Genomic DNA, 18,829 nt, shown 5'->3' with positions numbered 1-18,829 from the left:
TTTCCTCTTCTTCTCCCTTTATTAATTTGCTCCGAGAGGCAAGAGGCAACTGATCCGACGATTAGAAATGAGACTTCATCAGCAGTAAATTGAAATTTTGACACGTGACATCCATCTTTCTTTTCGGGGCGAGTATGTGACTGACTTTCTGATTTCATTCATGGTATGGCACATTATTATGCTGCAAGGGGTGTTCCATCACGTCAATTTCAGTAGAATATATATATATATAGATATACTTTACTGTGTTGGCGGAAGACCATATTCACTGCTGGATAGTGGAAATATGGAAAAGAATGATCTATGAAAGGAATATGTCTCGGTGATCTTTTTAAAGCTTCTGAACACCGGTTATCGCGTGGAACTGAAATACAATACAAAAATGGGACCCGAATGATGAAGGAAAACAGAACAATGCAGGTGTTTGTTGTTGGCTCATTATGATTCTTTGCTTTTCTTGAAGCTCGGCTCGAATCAGGATTTCTTTGTTTATTTAAAAGGTTTCTGTTTGGTATTTATTTATCACCATAATCATCATCATTGAAGAACAAAAATCACAGCAGGATAATAACACCTGAGGAGAGGTTCCTCAAGGGCTCGGCGGAGCACCCTCCTCAAGTCATATTATTTTGAATTACTTGGAATCAGATGACGGTTTTACAGAGAGAAAGAAAGTATTTAACATTCAATACAATTTTTAAAACTACTTTCTCCTACATAAGTCAACATTCAAGCACCACCGTTTATATTGATTTTTATCAGCATCTACATCTCGCCATCCATCCTCTTCGTCGTCGTCGTCGTCGGTCTCGTCAGTCCGCACATCATCGTACTCACTGCTGTGCTCACAGAAGATCTATCATCAGATTCTTCGTCCCTTACACCCAACTGGCTGGTTGGTGAATGTGAGCGAATGCGTCTTTAACTCGACTTTTTGTTTCTCTTTGTTGTCATAAAAGATCTCGTTTCGATGCGAGAGGCTGATACGAAGTATTTTTACTTTCTTACAACTACACATTTTTACTTCAACATCCAGGCACAAGACTCTTCTCTAAAGAGCCATTTTAAAGGTTTATAGTTTATAGTGACACATTTATATAAATAAATCTATGGTTAAACAGCCACAGCTCGATTTGATTTCCGAGTCTGCTTCCCGAATAATATCTTTTTAAATGCAAGTCTAAACTCAGGTGAAAATATTGTATAAATTACAGGATTTAGCATACTATTACTATAACCTAACCACTGTATCAAAGCAATATAATATCGACTGATGTCACATTGAGGCCCACAGATTGCCAGAGTAAGCGCCATAACAAAGAACGGCAGCCAACAGACGATGAAAGCACCTGAAACGAAGAAATAATTTAAGTTTAATGATTTTAATGATCAACTATTATGTATTTTGTAGATGACACAGCGGCGGCAGTTATGTATGTCATGTATGTCACTATATGATTTCATGAAATTATGCAGTAATCATTTTTGAATGAACATTATGTGCTAAATCGAATCCCAACACTTTTCGTCATTATCTCAGTCAAGGCAAATCATACAAATTTTAAAACAATCCCCCATTTTAGAAATTGCTCAAATACATAGGCTCCAACTTTACACTTCAAGATTTAAGGTACAAGGTCTGTAAGCTACAAGTTTGCTGAATCATGGCAAAGGAAGATTGACGAAAATTACTGATTCACACTCCTATAAAAAAATTCAAAGTATTTACGCAGCATTTGTTCGATGCGAATACTTACCTGCCAGATTTATTGCTGTTACGTACACAATCAAACCAATACTGATATGAATTATAAGCTCCAACAGAAGAAACCTGGGCCAAATAATTCCAAACGTTGAAGATAAAGATACGATGGCCATATGAGAGATAAAAACGAGTATGTATACGACTTTCAATGCATTTCGACTTCCGACAAGGCCAAATCGCGACTTCCTGAAGCAATTTCTGACCTCCGGAAATCGGAAGTCTATGAATGAAGCTATTATATGAAACTATTCTTGTAGTTAGAAATTTATAACTCAAAATCTTTGTTTCTTTCTTGTCTATTTTATTTTATCTTCTATGATCCTTCGCTTTCACCACAGGAAGTATGAAACAAGAAAAAAGATATCCGCTCAATGAAAATAATATTTACAAAATCTAGCTCAGTGTCTTAATTTGAAATTTAAAAAAATTGAAATGCATGATCCTGGCCAATGTTAAGATATTATTTGACTCAGCAGAAATCAGAAAATAGACGTATCTTATGTATATGTGTATGTATTATATGTATCTTAGCATGCGTGGAAACTGCAAGGTTTTTGCCCCACTTGTGACAGTTCATTTTTTTGGATGTTCACTTTCTTCCGGAAACCTTTCATTTTGATTTATTTTCAACCATTCGCAGGTACTCGAAAGTTTCTGTCCAAGGAGAGAAATATAAAATGATGCATTTATTTTTCGATTTCCTCGTCCATCTTGCTCATTCTATTTCGCTACCATTCTTCCCGGTTGGGGATCTCTTGCTCCAGTCATTTTTCCCAAACTAAGTGGCTTTTCAAACATTTAAAACCCTGACCCAGAGAATTGGGAGGTTTCGCACTAAATACTTTTGAAAAGCAATCAATCTACCTTCTGATGGATGGGAAAAGAAGTCCTCTTGTGTGATGGCTGCAATCGCTCACTCGGACAGAACCACTTCTAAATGATATTCATGTCACCCCCAAGTTGGAATTACTGGAGAGCGGATTGCAATAAAAATAAATCAATTTCACGGAGACCGACAATGAAATTTTGTAGATAGGAATAGCACCCCGGAGCTAATGGGACATGTGAAAATTATTGGAACCATATTCGACCCCACCTCAGCAGCAGCACTGCATGCGGTTGAAGAGCTTGGGAAGGACACAAACAAGGGATTAGAGCACTTTACCCCTTGCCAACTACAACATTGGATTTTCTGAGTGTAATATTATTCAGTTGGGATTACTCCAATACGATGCTGAGTTTGAGTTCTGGCCAAAGACCAAAACAAAATGCTTTCACTTCACTTCTTTTACAGGCTTTACTTCCCATTCTCCAATTTCTCACGAATACCGCACGACACCACCTCAGCCCAACATTACGACCACTAATACGTATTACCTACACTCCAACCGATTCAGAATTCATGGCAATATGTGCCCCCACGATGCAGGAACAAGGGAAAGCATACTGAAAACGATGCTATGAACCAGTAAATTTAAGCAACCTTAGTTTTTATTCGTGTCATCGAGATTGCCCATAAAAGTAACAATGCCGAATTGTGTTTTGAGCCACCATGAAATAAATAAACTGCGATATGTGTGTATGAAGACAACAAGAAACCTGCCAAATTGTATGTAACAACATTGTCCACAACTTGTCATAATTTGTTTAAAAGTCGACAAGAGTAAAATATTTTTTTCACAAACCGGTAATAATCCCGAGAGTTTTGGCTGCTTTGCGTTCTCTTTTAGCTTCGCCGGTTTCTTTGACGGTTTTAGTGATTTTTCGTGCTGGCGTTGTTTCTGGAGTGATTCCAGTGCTGGAATTCCCTGGCGAACCGGGTGGCAAAAGTTGATGGTGAAGAGTTCCTTTTCGAGTAGTTTCCGAACTTCCAACTCCAGAGGTACACGTACTCGCAGCATCGTCTCCTCCACCTCCTCCTCCGGTATCTCGTACCCCGCCGTAATTATTGATGAGGACGGTTTTCTCTGGGCTGGGGTTGCTGGAGGAAGCTGTCGTGATTAAGCTAGTTTCTGCTGCTGGTCTCGGGAGGAGGGAGGTCGCTGGCGGAGGTCTTCGTTTCCGAATTCGCTTTCTCGCCGCCTGGAAAATCTTCCAGTAAAGGAACAATATGACGGCCAGTGGGACGTAGAATGATGAGAGCGTGGCAAATATTTGCTGAAAATATAAATATTGAAATATATTCTGCTGTCTGATGTGCATTGTTTTTTTCGGTTCAGAAACTTTGTAAATAAAGTTGAGTACAAATTTTGTTGACACTTACAAAATACTTGTCTTGGTTTACGGTGCACTCTTTTCCCTCAATGCGCGACTTCCAGGTCTCATCTTTCCAGCCCAGTTGGGTCAGTGATATCACGAGTGCTAACATCCACACGGTGAATATCATGGTCAGCACGCGGCGTGAGTTCCTCCGATGAATGTAGTCAATATTCGTCACGGCCCAATATCTGTGCCAAACGTCACAACATCATGTACTCATTTGTAAGCAGTTATTTCATCCTTTCGTCATTGGCTAATGGGATATTTCACTGGGAGGGATGAAACATGAAACTAATTGCACTCGTTCATCCTAAGCTGGGTGGACTACGTGGGTTATTGAATCATAGGTAAAAGCATCTCTTTTGTGGTTCTGTGTGACGCGTGTACAGACGCATATAAGTAGTATTTTATTCATTTTAGTATAGATTATATTCGCAGAGATGTATGTATGTGTACAATTATTCTTTTTGAGAAAAGTCTAAACGCCCAGCGCTTCACAAAATTGCCCTATCCGAAATATAAAAAAAAACTTAACCTATTTCCTCCTATTGCGTCCACCTAGTGACGCATATAACGTATCCACATGTGTACATACGTACATACGCAGATATTCATATGTCAGCATAATTATTCTATGCATAACTGGTTATGAGCGATGTAGTTATGTAGACAGAAAATTGTGCTTCGAGTTGGTTCATGGAGATGTGATGTTGAATGTACAGATTGCTAAACATATTTTGGTACCTCTATAATTTTGGAAGTTATGTCGAACATCCTGCCCTTGAGGAACTAATGCAAATAACTTGACTTAAATGTCGTTGTGCTTTTGCTAGAGATAATAATAGCGACACACACACATAGCCTTGAATGGCATGAAAGTGTGAGCAAAATATACCTTTCTCTACATACACTCTTGTAATTGGTTATAATAACTTGAATCAATTCATCGCATATATTCAAATTAACTACCCATAACTATGAGTTATTGTCTCTCCAAAGGCTGATTATTTCCACCAGAATTGCGAATTTTCTAATTGCTAATTGCGAGTCAATCACAAATCATATTTGATATTTAGCTAAGTTAATTATGTGCAAAATTAACTGTTTTTAATATGGTCTCGCTATATGACCCCGTTTCATTAATTCTTCAAGAACTTGACTGAGTGAAAGTTACAAATTTTACTTTGTTAATTTTCAGGTGAGGGAAATACGACTGGACTTTTTGCAACGTTTAATGCACAAGGTTAGGTTATTGATCAGTATGATGACTTCTACTTTCACTCTATAATGATGCTCGAACGGACGATAAAATTAGCTGCGTCACACAAGCTGAATAATTGCCCAATGTAAACTGTACTATATAACCGAGTATGCATACGTACATAATGTGCAGGATGGTATTTAATTCCTTTTAATTCATCAACCTAGCACACTAATTATAATCAGTATTTGATGAGTGCAGACCTGAGCTATAATTATAAAGCCTTTATTCACACTCGCATTTGTCCTTGTGTCGTCTCACAAAATTGATGAAAGTAATGAAAGTGAAGCTGACTTTCTCTTTGTCAAATATTCCAGATTATAAATCTCAATTTCTAACATTAAAACCCGTAATGGACAAAAAGCTCAATTAATTATGTATGTATTTCGGAAACATAATTTCTGAAATATTAAAAATACGATACACTCAAAGAAGCTATCACATGTTAGTTAATTGCATTGCTTAATTAAATTATCCCAAAATATTCAACCAATAGACATGTTGCCATATATGTAATTAGATGATAAATATATGTTCGTAATGAATACGTGCATAATTGGATTCATTTGACTGTTTCAGATATTACCGAGTGTACATAATCAATAATGGGCAAGAACAACAAAATGAAAAGGGGATGCATATTTTGGAAAGTGTATTTTGGAAAACATTTCTTACCGATCCATTGCAATGGCCACCAGATGAAGTATGGATGCTGAAAGTTAAATATTTATTTGAGCACGATATTTTCATATTGGAAATGACCACCAGTTAAGTAAACATAATTTTCAAATGCATGGAAATATGTGTGTTGCTACATATGTAAATGCACAAGTTCGGCAGATTCGGAGGCCCTGCTCATAGACATGTAAGCATCGAAGTGAGTGACATTTTCGTTGCTTGTAAATACATATATGCAAACGGTATTTATACGCTATTTGGGATTTTCAGTCGGGACTATAATCCTCGGTTTTTAATCCAAGTGCCAAGTAAATTCTAATGCAAAGTGGTCCAAGTTGGAAAAGGCGAAAGTCAACAAAGTTGTGGTGGGATTTACTGTCCATTATGTAATTAGCATACGTGATTCTGAAACTCACTCTCTTCTACGAGGAGACGAAGCGAGAGAGACTTTATCCAAACTACTTTACAGAGAGTTGCCGAGTGTTTGTTCACATGCACATTAAAGATTTTACGCAATGCGCAACTTTGAATTCTTGTGCGAATGGAAAACGTAAAAATGGACGAAAAAGAAAGGAAGCTAGTTACAATGAAGAGGAACAAAATGCGAAATTGTGAAGACAGACCTCGCTAATTACGATAATGGTTAGCTACAAAATATGCTGGTTTGGCCCGAATGTCTCGAGAAGAAATGAAGAGCTCGAGTAATGACACTACCAAATATCCACTAGTCGGACGGACAGGACGAGTCTCTTCTTCTGGTGGTAGCACAAGCCATAGTTTTTGTAATTCTTGTCAGAAAAGTAATGAACTAGAACAAATGTGGATTGCTGCTTGGTTGACAGTAAGCATGTATGTAAGGTGGGAGGCGTGTACATGAGCAGTCAGGTTATACGAATTCGACTAATTACGAGTCGCATTTGACATTTACGGCTAACTGTACCATGTTTTGGGTCAAATTCGTTCACCCGAAAGTTGGATAATCCCAACTTTCGACAACAACTATAATTGATTCGAAAGGGGTTGAAGTTAGAGGTGGAATTCCGCTGACAACCCATTTCAGCACACACAATGCATTTCAAGATGACAGCTATTTCAAGAAAATCACTCTCTTACCTGTACAGGACAGGACATCCGAGGATGTCCACGTTATACAAAGCCATTCTCCAAGCGACCAAACTTTCGATACCTGAAAATAACAAGTTAATTTCATTAGAAATAGTTTTCAATACACAAAACAAACGGATTATATGACGAGTTAAATGAAATACGTGATAACTGAGGATACAAGATACTAAAAATGAATGACATATTTTGCATTAGATGCAACTTGATGAAATAAACAAGTCGATTAACTGCCCATTTATGTATGAGTGCTCTCTAATAGTAGACTTTAAAGTTTGCATATAAATAAATCCATGTGGACCACACCGTCGACAAGATTTATGGAACAATTACCAGACATGATTTCAACATTTCAACATTTGTCAAAGTTAATCATATACGGCTGCAATGTCATGACAAAAATGCAAGATAAGTTTTCTACATTTGTATGTATCCTCCCATCCACGTCCCTGCTTCGTTGGCATTTTCATTTTTAAGTCCACTTGTCATTCGGACTGCTACGTTCGCCATTACACAAATTTGTCAGGAAAGTCAGCCACTGTAACACATATCAGATAAAAAAAATGTCCTAATGCTGACGAGATGATAAGTTGAAATGGATTGTGTATCTATATATGTATTCGTATCTTGGTGAAAGCAGGATAGAAAAATCTGCAGTGGTTGAAATACAAATATACTAAACAAGGCTTAGCCATCGTATGCGTCGTTAGTATTCCACGATCATGCTTCACGTTTTTTAGTCCGAACCAGGGCTTCTGTAATCGCTTTGTCTATCTGTCCATACTTTTGTACATTCATTTTATTGTGTTGCACAGTCACTAACTTGAAATTGAACCACTGACACGATGACTGCTTTGGAATTGTGGGAATCTATCTGTATACGTAGTAAAAAGTTATTGGTCTTTTATTTTGTATCAGAATGAAATATTGATTGATATGAGGTTCCTAAGATGTATAAATAAACTTGTCCAACGAAGAATGTCGAAAATTGTATAAAATTGAGCACGAAAGATCAATCTCTGATGTAATGAAAAATAATCATAAATTGGGATTCCTATGAGATAACACAAATTGAATCTCAATCTCCCAATTTGAACTGTTCATGTATTGGACTCATTCTTAATTTTGTTACGTTGAACGATGAGGAGATGGCAGCCAATATTTCTGGCTATCAACATGCATTTCTTTTTTATGTGCTTCAACTCACCCGACTCGAGGCTAATTCGATTTGATAAACTTGACTCAATTCAATTGAGTATGACAAAAATTCGGCTTTGATACCTGTTTGGATATCTGTTGATGTGGTATTTGTCAACCCTCCTTCAAATCGAAGCCTTACTCGCATGCATCAGCTATATCTCCCTGTGCGAGTATTGTACTTTTACCAATGGTATGAGATTGTGATAGATGGGAATATTAGAAACTTGTCAAAACTGTGATTTCAAGAAAATCAGAGTTGAGTCCTCGAGGAATTGTATAACTTTTAGTATGTTGGCATTTCCACTTTCTCCAATTTGATTCCATTATTGAATAACTCGGTCGGTGTGCCAGAGATCTATCTAGACGAAAAAGTTGTGTTTTACGAGGGACGTAACCTCAAATGCCACAACTAACTCCTTGCTGATGCCTTGTTATCTCTTATTACACAAGTTGTTGGTCTAGTTTTTCGACGTTTGCTATCTGTGACCTCGTATTGCTGCTGCGTGATGCTATAAAAAGGACTCCTGTTTACCCTGTTTACGAGTGTAAATGTAACTGAGAACACTAACGTGCTCATCCATTTTTCATGGATAGAGTACATGGCAACATTGATTAGGCAAGATTGCTCCCTTCATCCTGGGTTTTATCCACCATTTTGTTATATTGTTGCCTGTTGCGTGGTTAATTGCATTAATTTCTCTCCTGCATGCATTGCACAAGAAACTGAATTAACCAGTAACTCTACGTACGAGTATTTTTACAATTTCGATGGAACAACGATGGACTTGTGGGGAATGTGCAGTATTTTTAGGTATACAAAGTGTAAATAAAACCAACAACTTACTTCATATACTGCAGCCAAGGGCATAACTAGACATGCAACCATCAGATCGGCAACTGCCAGTGAGAAAATCAGATAGTTTTGAAGACTATGCAGATTTTTCTCCATCCATATTGCTGCCAACACACCAACATTTCCTGCAATAAAAAACAATTCACATTACAATAAGTTCACAACCGATGAATTCAAGTAATACAAGACAACCGTTGATCAAAAAATGTGCAAAATGTGTTGTTTGTAAATGACACGACAAATTGTGGGCGTTCTGCTTGGCTCGTAATAGATTGAGCACGCCATAAAAAACAGGGTACTTTTCCTTTCACCACTTTCACCACTTAGCTGAGCTGGGTGCATGTAGTGTAGATGTTTTAAGAGGCTGGATCACCTAACCCGCTTTAAGCCCTCGTCGTCGTCGACGGAGGAAATCAAGGTGAAATTGGCAGAAAGTTGGGCAAGCGGTGAGTGTGCGAGAGTGAGGACATGAGATAGTGGCATGCACGGCAGTTTACTTTTATTCCTGGATCTCTCTCCTCAGCTGAGTGAAAGTAAAACGAACAAGTGCGAATGTGGGGTTGGATGGCTGGTTGGATGGATGGATGGATGGAGGCAGACGAGCGCGTTTCTGCAACGATATCCGTGAGGATTTTTTCTCATCATCTAATGGAATGGAAACGTGCAGGCCACGCAGTACAAAGAATTAGAATCACTCAATATGCTCGAATCCCTTCACTCCTTTTCTCGTCCTGTTCTGTATTTCTTGCTGGTGCGATACATGTAACTCTGCTCTGTGTAGCCCACCAGAAATCTCCGTGGACTTGGAGTAAAGAGTTGAGACAACAGTGGGCAGAAGAGGGAATTGCAGGATAATTCACTGGCTGTTAGCTTAGCTTAGTTCATTCTGCCCACAGATATCACGACATGAGCGGCGTGGTGAGCTACCCCCCTCAACCTCATCTACCACAACTTTCCAAGTTTTTTAATTAAAGACCAACCTCCTGCACACCTGAGTCACTGGAGTCACTAATGAGTGCCTCTCCGTCGTTCCTACTTTGTCTCGCCCTCTCCCGCTGCTACTGCTATTACTCTTACACAATGTTATCCCAAGTGAATGCAGACTCCAACTTATTCTCAACTAAATACGTACAATGAGAAATTTCTACATTTGTCATTTTGAACGTTTTGCATAGTGCTTTGGAAATATTCATCGTTCTTCATCCGTGAGCTCCACCAACTCAACGAAAAATAAAATAAACAAAAACAAGGGCAGGGAAAAGTCAAACTGACGCATACGTCATATTTTGCAAGAGTTTGCTGGTTGACATTTACCCTTTTTGTAACTCAGAGAAGAGAGACGATTAAAAAGTCATCAACGAAGAGGGAAGCAACTACATGCATGCGATAACTTGTAGTTGCACAATCCAAATGCACCACGTTCTGCTCCTTGTTCTCCTCGTGCGTCTTTTGGCAGTGCTAACGTGCGTGTGTGTGGAGGATGCTTCGAACAAGAAGGGGCGAGGAGAAAGTTGGAGACGGAATGTTCTGCTATTGGAACAGTAATTGAGCACAAAAGTTACAATAAGCACTTTTATCACACTTTCGACATTGACACCGGATCAACTCAACGCCAACTCAAGTTTAACATTCTCCTCTTTTATAATTGAATGGGGACCAGATTTGTACCAGCGTTTACTTTTGCTCATCTAACACAGCCATTCCAGGAACGAATTCGCCAAGTTTCCCAATCATTTCCAACCCCGCCACAGCATAACCTCATTTCCACTCCTTTGATGTCCTGAGTAAAATTCAAGCTAAATGGAACAATAAAACGTGACACATGAATGAAAAGGAGAAAGGCTCCCAGTCAACGCTGTACATACGGCGGCTCATGAAGAAGCAGAAGGGTGGTGGTGATCATCAAAGGATCCGTTCACACGCCTTCGGTGAACAGTAATTAGAGAATGCCAGTCTCCAGTTGTTTACCATTGTCAATTGACCTGCATTCAAAGTGTCACCAAAAATCCTGACACACACAAGAACAAAATAGTGGTTGAAAACAAAATGATTGCAGAATCCGTGGCTTACTGGGATATGTAACAACCTTGCTTGAAATTGAAAATGATCAAACTAACGGATCCGGTTTATGCCAAGCGAAAGACTTTAAATAATGTACGCCTTCCTGTTTCAGTTCTCAATGGGCTCCTGCATAGAGTTGGGGGATTGATTATGCAACCCTCTACATATATACATGCGCAATTCAGTTTTTAATTGGTTTGGCGACTTAACAAATTTAGTAGCATTTTAAAACCCTTTAGAAAGTCATGTAAGTAGGGTGGATGATATGATCGTATTACTTGGTATATACATAAAGCGCTACAGGATCCGCTTGGATCAAATGTCTTTCACAGGTGAAAATTACGATGCTAATTCATAATTTGAGAACGTTGGAGCATTTATAACATTTACGAGCATTCACATTTTTATTGAGCTAAATCCAATGGATACACGTAAAGGTAAATGATTTGTCAATTGAGGTTTCTCTGAAATTATACATAGACAAGTATTTATAAAGACAAAAACATTTGGGAATCGTCCTCATTTCTAAATCCTCCCTTTTCTTGGCTATCTGTGTTGCTCACTCAGTCACCCACCTCATCCTTTCTCCTCCACAAATCCAGACAATTCCGACTAGAATACTCAAGTGAGGAGGAGGGGATTTAAATTCCAAATTCTGTGTGTAGTGGCCATAGTGGTCTCGTACTAGGCAACTTGGCGACAAATGAAGCCAAGTCTGCGAACCTAAATTAACTTGAACCTTTTCCAATGCACTATTCATGAGACGGATTGTTGCGGATTTAGCCAGCCAGTAAATTTTTAGTACAACAACTTCAACTCTGTTAGCCAAACCCAACTTTCCACCAAGGAAGGTTGATGTGAGAGACGTGGTTTGCAGGCGCAAAAATAAGTGTCACCGCCCAAGCAAGTGCTAAATATTTCATTGATCTTCACAGACGTGAAAGTACCAGACCAGCACTGTTTGACTGGAAAACTGCTGCTTAATGTGCACGGTCCTCGTGTCCTGGTGTACACATGCTCGTATATGGATAAATAGAGGGGCTTATTCAGCACACGAATTAGTCAATGATTTACTACAATGATTTCCTACCCTATGTGGTGGCAACTAACTTGAACATGTACGATACTCAGAAATATCACACCAAACCTAATTAAATATAAAAATATTGCGCTGTGAATTAATTAGACTGCTTAAGTTATTGCATCGGTAAATAGTTCCTTAACTTATTTTTGAACATAACGTAACTTTCTACCAAATTCTGTCCTGGGCTTTGTGGAACTATCAAAATTATTCTTGCACGACCCATTTTCACATGATTATGAACCTCAGATAGTTTACAAAAGTAACCGTCAAAGAATAGCACATTATTTAGCTTAACAATTTTAGAAATAATAAAGAATGTACGAAAAATGGACATATCCTTTGGGAACAACCAATTTAAATCTAACTTTGTATCCAAAGATGCTGGATCAAACTTTCTTTTATGTAACACTAGTCGAGCCAATACCTGAATAACTCTTTCTGCAGCATTAAGATTTTGCTGAGAAGCCACGCCCCAAACACAAGAAATGTAATTTAAAATTGAGTTTACCACAGCTACACCAACCAAATAAGGATTGTAAATCCGTTCTAATTTTTAAATTGCTTAAAATGTGATATAACGGAGAAATTAGTTACTGATTTTTGCTTTGCTGTATAGCAAATTACGTTTAGACAATTTTTAAATTAGGTGGGGCGGTTGCACTTTGAAAATTTTGAATTATTATAAATTTATATAATGACGGACCAAGAAATTAGCACGCATCATTCAGCACGATTGTACACACATCTCGTTTATATAAATAAATGTATGTTATACGTAAGATTTGACTTTATGCTGCTGCTTATTCTGTCAACGACTCGTTGGCAACCTTTCTTTGTTTACGATTGGTATAAACCATGTAGAAAAAGAGGGCTGGAGAGATGAAAAGTTGAGATCAAATAAGCAGATCCCAGGTGTATTCGCACGTTTTATGTGTGCACGAGTACTAAAAATGTATAAAATACACAGGATGGTCAATGAGTTATCGACTCCATGTGGAGGAATTATCGGCGTCGTTTACTCTGCGACACAAGTGTCCAAGATTAAGCAGCCCGTTCATGGCTTCTCACCAAAGTACCCTCGTTTATTACACAAATGTGGTCGTAACCATGTTTTTCCTTACTCTTCATAACTTTCCTAAATATTTAAATGTTGCGTTTATTATCATCCCTCGGGCCTTTGCAGCAATTTTGAAACACTGCGAACAATATAAATACACATTAATGGCCGCGTCTAGTGATCATCATGAGAGACAACATCTTCACATCTGGTTTTACTTATCTAAACTACTCCTCACGCTGTTGAAATATTGCCCATGAACGTGATAAATATAAACTATGCCTGGGTGAGAACAAGGCCTCATACCTGTGCTACCCACCACCGCCTCTCATCCTCAGAAGGTAATAAGCAATTCTTCTTCCTACGGACATATATTTATATAATATGCACAGTCTGTTTGTGGCGTTGGTTTGTAGTGTTCATGTGAGAACGTTATGTAATTATTGGATATAGCCTCCAATTGTCAGTTTTATCCGGTCCGAACCCTAAATTCTATGTGCAGCCTGCTTTCGTTGCTTATTCCGGCTAAATGTAGAACACCAGCAGGAGGGATTTTTATGACTTTCTCCAATTACATGCGCCAGTCGCAAAACCGGCATTGACCAAAGCAATAAGCTCGTCTGATGCGAAGCCTTCCTCGCCATACTCTGGATAATGTTGCAGAAACTACACAACCAAAGCGTTTTCCGGATTGTATTTACATCTTGGCAATTACGGCTTTTCCTTCTTTGACTCTTTGGCTCTTTGATTGAACATTTGGGCCGCTTAATGCAATAATCCATTAAGGGGAGAGAAAGGAGAGGAGTGAAAGTGAGTGTCATGTTGCCTGCCATCATCAAATGGAGCGATGAATAACTGATGAAACCTACTCAAAGGACGACGACGACGACTGACGAGACTTGAAGAGCGAGAGAGCGAGTGGATTGGGCCTTTTACAGCCTCAGAGTAAAAATCTCAGAGCTAGGGGATCATCAAGCTAAATTAAATATCCACATCTGTTCCCCCGGCATATGGCTCATGTCATGAGGCAGCCAAGAGCAAATAAATATTCCACCCCACGTCGGTCATATCACAGTCTCTTCCCCCGTCACTCTCAGATACACACACGAAACAAGGAGAAGAAGAGTTGGGAAAAATTTGCAAAATCCGTACAAAAGCAGTCGGGAACTTGATCTGCCTGCTGTCTATGCCTCCACACACACACACACATACAAACGAGGAGAAGAAGAAAGCCTTCACCTTTGCACGTTAGCTCTGATCTCTCGCGATCTAATCGAGATCTTTCATCCATCCTTCCAACCACATCACCACCACGATCACTCACCCTCCTTTGGATAGATGTGTGTCTCTGAACTGGGATCACTGCTGGCCAATTTAGCAGCGGTAGTGCCACATACAATATTCCTTATCACACTATATACCACCGTTCTCATCTGACTTCGAGATGAGATCAATTCTATTAGGGAATTCCCATTACTTCCATTCCTATCACACACGATGCCCAAATTCCTAATCTCATAGCTTAGTTTGACACAAGACGCTGCCACATCCTGTGTAGAAAGTGAAATGATTTCTCACAAATTCTCTCCGCCTCTACGGAGGAAGAGACTACGCTACTTAATTCTAAATCAGCAGTGGGATTTAATAAACGATAAATAAACTGATAACTTTGCCAATACATAACAAGGTCAAACTGTCAAAAAAAAGACAAAAATTACTCTTTTCCCTAATACTCCAGATTTGTGTTGAGCTGACATTGTCGTTTGAACTTGTGTTTGAACTCTATTTTTTCATTTGGTGTGGGATACATGTATGTTTGGATGACATGGTGAAACCGCCCTTAAATTCATGAGAAAGTTGGCCGCATGATGTCTTTCTTCTCGGAAAGTAGTCTGTTGGTTCTGACATTCTGAGAAGTTGTGATAGGGATTGATACTGACAAGATCAGATTGTTTACTCGGTGTGGCCAGCTTTTCAACGAGAAAAAAGAGGAGAGGAGAACACGACTCCACCCTAACACACAGGGCATACCAGAATTGGTAGACAGGCGAAACCATAAGAGATGGACACGTGACGCGACAAATGCAATAATGCGAGATCGACGACGTGGGGCAGCAGAGAATAATAAAGTGACGACAGCTCGAGTAATACTGTGTTTACTGGAAGTGTTCCAATTGGTCCTATTGTACAACTTAATGGAACGCAATGGGGGTGAGGAACCAATTTGACGGAACAAGAGTAGCCAGTTGAAAGGAAGGGTCACTGCCAATTACAGTCACAGTAGTTAATAAAGTAACTTACTGACGCCCTTTCAACAAACACACTTTCTCTCTCCAAAGTTTGATACTCTTGCAAAAATAACACCACGAAAGAAAAATACATCACTTGGAAAAGAGAGATAATTTATTTTACGAAAACACTTTTAACACTGCGAATGAGACAAAGCAGATGCAATTTCATGCGGTGTTTTACATTGTACTTTTAGATCAGGTATAGTTTTCTGTGCAAATTTTAAATATTAAGTTGTATTCATACGAAGCGTATGTATGCATTTATTCATTTTTAGTTAGTGCTTTCTCCTTTTTATGACTTCTCAACTTGATAAGGTTTGATAATTCTTCGTGGGTAAAAAATAATATGCTTCAGCATGTAATTACGGAAACAAAGTTGCCTTGATTGCATTTCTCTATATAAATCATATTCTCAACCATGTTAAACCAATCAGTGATTCGTATATTTCCCCATTACAATATGTTCATCCCTACATACATATTTGTGGAGGCAGTTAAGCCTTAAGTTCAAGATCAGGGTTACTTCAAACTTTGTAATAGTCAGCTTATGTAACTTAAGTGGTGGTTACGACTAAAATTAAAGCTCTTTCCCCGTTATAAAGTTTAAATTACCTGATGAAACATCTCAAAATCCTGTAACCGTTTATATATAGATTGTAGAATGAATTTGACATTGATGAAAATGAGATTTATAGGGGAAAAATGAGGCAGAATCTTTTGTTAATTCTTGTTTTGAATAGTACAATATATTATGCAAATTTTTACCAATAATAAATAACTTTACCAAATTGTTGATTATTTGTGTTTTGCTAAAAAGCAAGGATACTGAAATAAGTATTACTCCTTGGTATTGAAATCTCTGAACCCTGGTATGGTGCACATGGTTATCACCACCATTCTATGTCAGCATCGAACTTTCTTTAAGATACATATGTACATATATGCAGATGTTATTGATTTTGGTGTTCATGAGACTTTGAGATTACGCTTTACATATGATAGACCCGATAAGCGGGTTGCATTGCACGTTGTGCTTTGAGAAGATTGTATTAAATTTAGATCAGTATCACAAAAATGTGCATAAAATTCACCTGTCATCGTGGCAATCCACACGAGTCCGAGCACGATTCCCACCACAACGGTGAGAACAAATTCGTCCTCTGTCGAATCTTGAGTAGCATTTCTGCTAGCATTGAAGCAGCTCAGGGTGGATTCGCTGCTGGATAAGACGAGGTCATCGTGGTCGTAGGAGCTAGTGTTGTTGTAATAGGTACAGTCTTCCATGGGGAAAGGAAGCAGCAGCGCCTTCGCACCGCTGGCATCCACCTCGCGATTCGTCACCAACTGCGGCAAAATGTGCGACTCTTCTCTTTCTCTAGTGCCCTAATTACCACACTAATTCGACGTATTGACTGGTGATGCAATTACGGATGTATAATGTAATGTAACTGAGAATGTGCGGCAGCCGTGGTGAAAGTTGCACTGCCGTCACATCTACACAATCAGAGGACGGGGCGAAATGTCATTGCGGCCAACGTGTTGGGGGCAACTTGACAACGGCGAAGAAAGTGGGCTGCCAGGGTTGGTGAAAGTGAGCGGCGGTGGAAGTGAGAGTTGGGCAAGGAGGATGTTGTTTCTCTGCGAGATATGTTCCACGACTAAAGTGAGGATGCAGCAGAATCCGTCTTTTCTTGTTTTCCATAGTGCACCTCCCAGCCAGCCACGCTCCTTCCCTTCTTCACCACTTTTGCTCGACAAAACTGCTCTGCTCTCTCTCACTCAAAGCCCAACACGGAAACTGTGCCAGTCCAACTCGAACCTTTTCTTCTTCTGACCCTCATTTTGTTAGAAAGATCAATTACAGATATAACGAGTTGTAGAAAAATATTCTTCTGAAGTGTAATTTACTTGTGCCACAGACACGGTTATGATTTTCTAAACTTTACTAAATCACTAAATTTCATGATTTTATATACAAATAATTACACTTGTCATAGTAAATCAAATAACTTAATACCTCAATGTACACACATGTAGTTTGATAAATAATTTGTTGTCCAATGATGAGATTTGAGCACTGATTGATCGAATTGATGTAAACGTGCGTAACTCGAAATATATGAAAAATCATAATGATGGTGCACGCGATATGGCTCTCGTTTTGTTCAATTGGGTGAATAACTTGAGTTTAAGAGAAATACTACACGGTGCTAGTAACAAATACAAGGAGACTAGACTGCATGAACTAGTAAAATCCTAGGCCTAGTTAACCTTCAAGATTACTTTATTTGCATGCACTTTCAACGGCTAAATGAAACTTACCAAGAACTTGAGATCATATCAGTTGTTGCTTATTAGACTCCAGTCCTGCCTTCTCTCCGTCCGTCCGTTGTTCTCAACCACAAAAATGAGACACTTCTCTAAATATCAATATAATGATTGGCAGGCGGCTCGCATGTATGGAAATGGACTGTTTTACCCAATTTTGTGAGTGAATAATGTATACGTGTATGTACACCTCTTCAGGATGGACGGAAGAGAAAGCGCACACTACTTTTTCCATAACTTTGTTGGGAACGAGCCTCGAGAAGAGAAAGCAGGAGAAGGAGGAGGAGTGTTTGTGTGCGTGCATGTTCGTGTTTAAAATTATTTGTTACTACACTGTTTTAATTTTGGTAATAATGCGCTGAGACCCGATCTGATAACGTGCATTTGCGTTGACTTGTGCCTGCATACAAGTCAAGTCAACACAAGTCAAGTATTACGATGTCTTGATTAGAAGTACTTTGTAGCCGATGCTGAACATTATTTGTGCAAATAATGTGCACATTGTTTGCTTGTATTTATGACATTCATCGTCAGTCATGACACGTATCTATTAAATACAACCGTTCTAGAGGCGTGTTCCATGTCCCTTAGCGAGATTATGTAAAGAAATGTGCAGCTACATGATGTGGTGATATATTTTGCACAAGGGAAGCAATTTTTGTCACCATGAATGATTTCAAAACAGTGCATACACATGTGAGTGGGTTCACTTAATAGCTTTCTAATAATGGAAATGCTGCTGGTGTTTTTATTCCCAACATTGTAAATGAATTGGAGCAATGTTCTTGCATACGTGTGTCGTTAATGAAATATTACGAGTTCTTAAAAGACCACCTAACAACTAATTAACCTTGCGCTTTTCTTTGCTTG

The 18,829-nt window shown here is 38.8% G+C and overlaps 1 protein-coding gene across 1 annotated transcript; it reads right to left on the bottom strand.

The window, feature by feature from the left end:
* Window positions 1-474: 474 nt before the first annotated feature.
* Window positions 475-18,588, bottom strand: LOC110846953 (5-hydroxytryptamine receptor 2A). Its single transcript, XM_022093791.2, has 7 exons — window positions 16,723-18,588; window positions 9,130-9,263; window positions 7,077-7,149; window positions 5,961-5,997; window positions 4,029-4,212; window positions 3,451-3,922; window positions 475-1,349 (listed from the first exon to the last, which is right to left on the bottom strand). The coding sequence occupies exons 1-7, from the start codon at window positions 16,913-16,915 to the stop codon at window positions 1,114-1,116; spliced, it is 1,329 nt and encodes a 442-aa protein (XP_021949483.2). The 5' UTR covers window positions 16,916-18,588; the 3' UTR covers window positions 475-1,113.
* Window positions 18,589-18,829: the final 241 nt, after the last annotated feature.

Source organism: Folsomia candida, unplaced genomic scaffold (genome assembly GCF_002217175.1).
Source record: "Folsomia candida strain VU population unplaced genomic scaffold, ASM221717v1 Fcan01_Sc003, whole genome shotgun sequence".
Classification (NCBI taxonomy): domain Eukaryota; kingdom Metazoa; phylum Arthropoda; class Collembola; order Entomobryomorpha; family Isotomidae; genus Folsomia; species Folsomia candida.
Note: the sequence above shows the minus strand (reverse complement) of the source record. Positions and strands in the feature narration are given on the sequence as shown.

Bases quoted from the DNA above. Each gene is read 5' to 3' on its own strand.
- LOC110846953 (XM_022093791.2), bottom strand. From the start codon at position 16,915: ATGGAAGACTGTACCTATTACAACAACACTAGCTCCTACGACCACGAT. The intron at 7,150-9,129 runs GTAAGTTGTTGG...TGTTATTTTCAG, and splicing joins CCTTGGCTGCAGTATATGAA to GTATCGAAAGTTTGGTCGCT. The intron at 5,998-7,076 runs GTAAGAGAGTGA...TTTAACTTTCAG, and splicing joins GGATGTCCTGTCCTGTACAG to CATCCATACTTCATCTGGTG.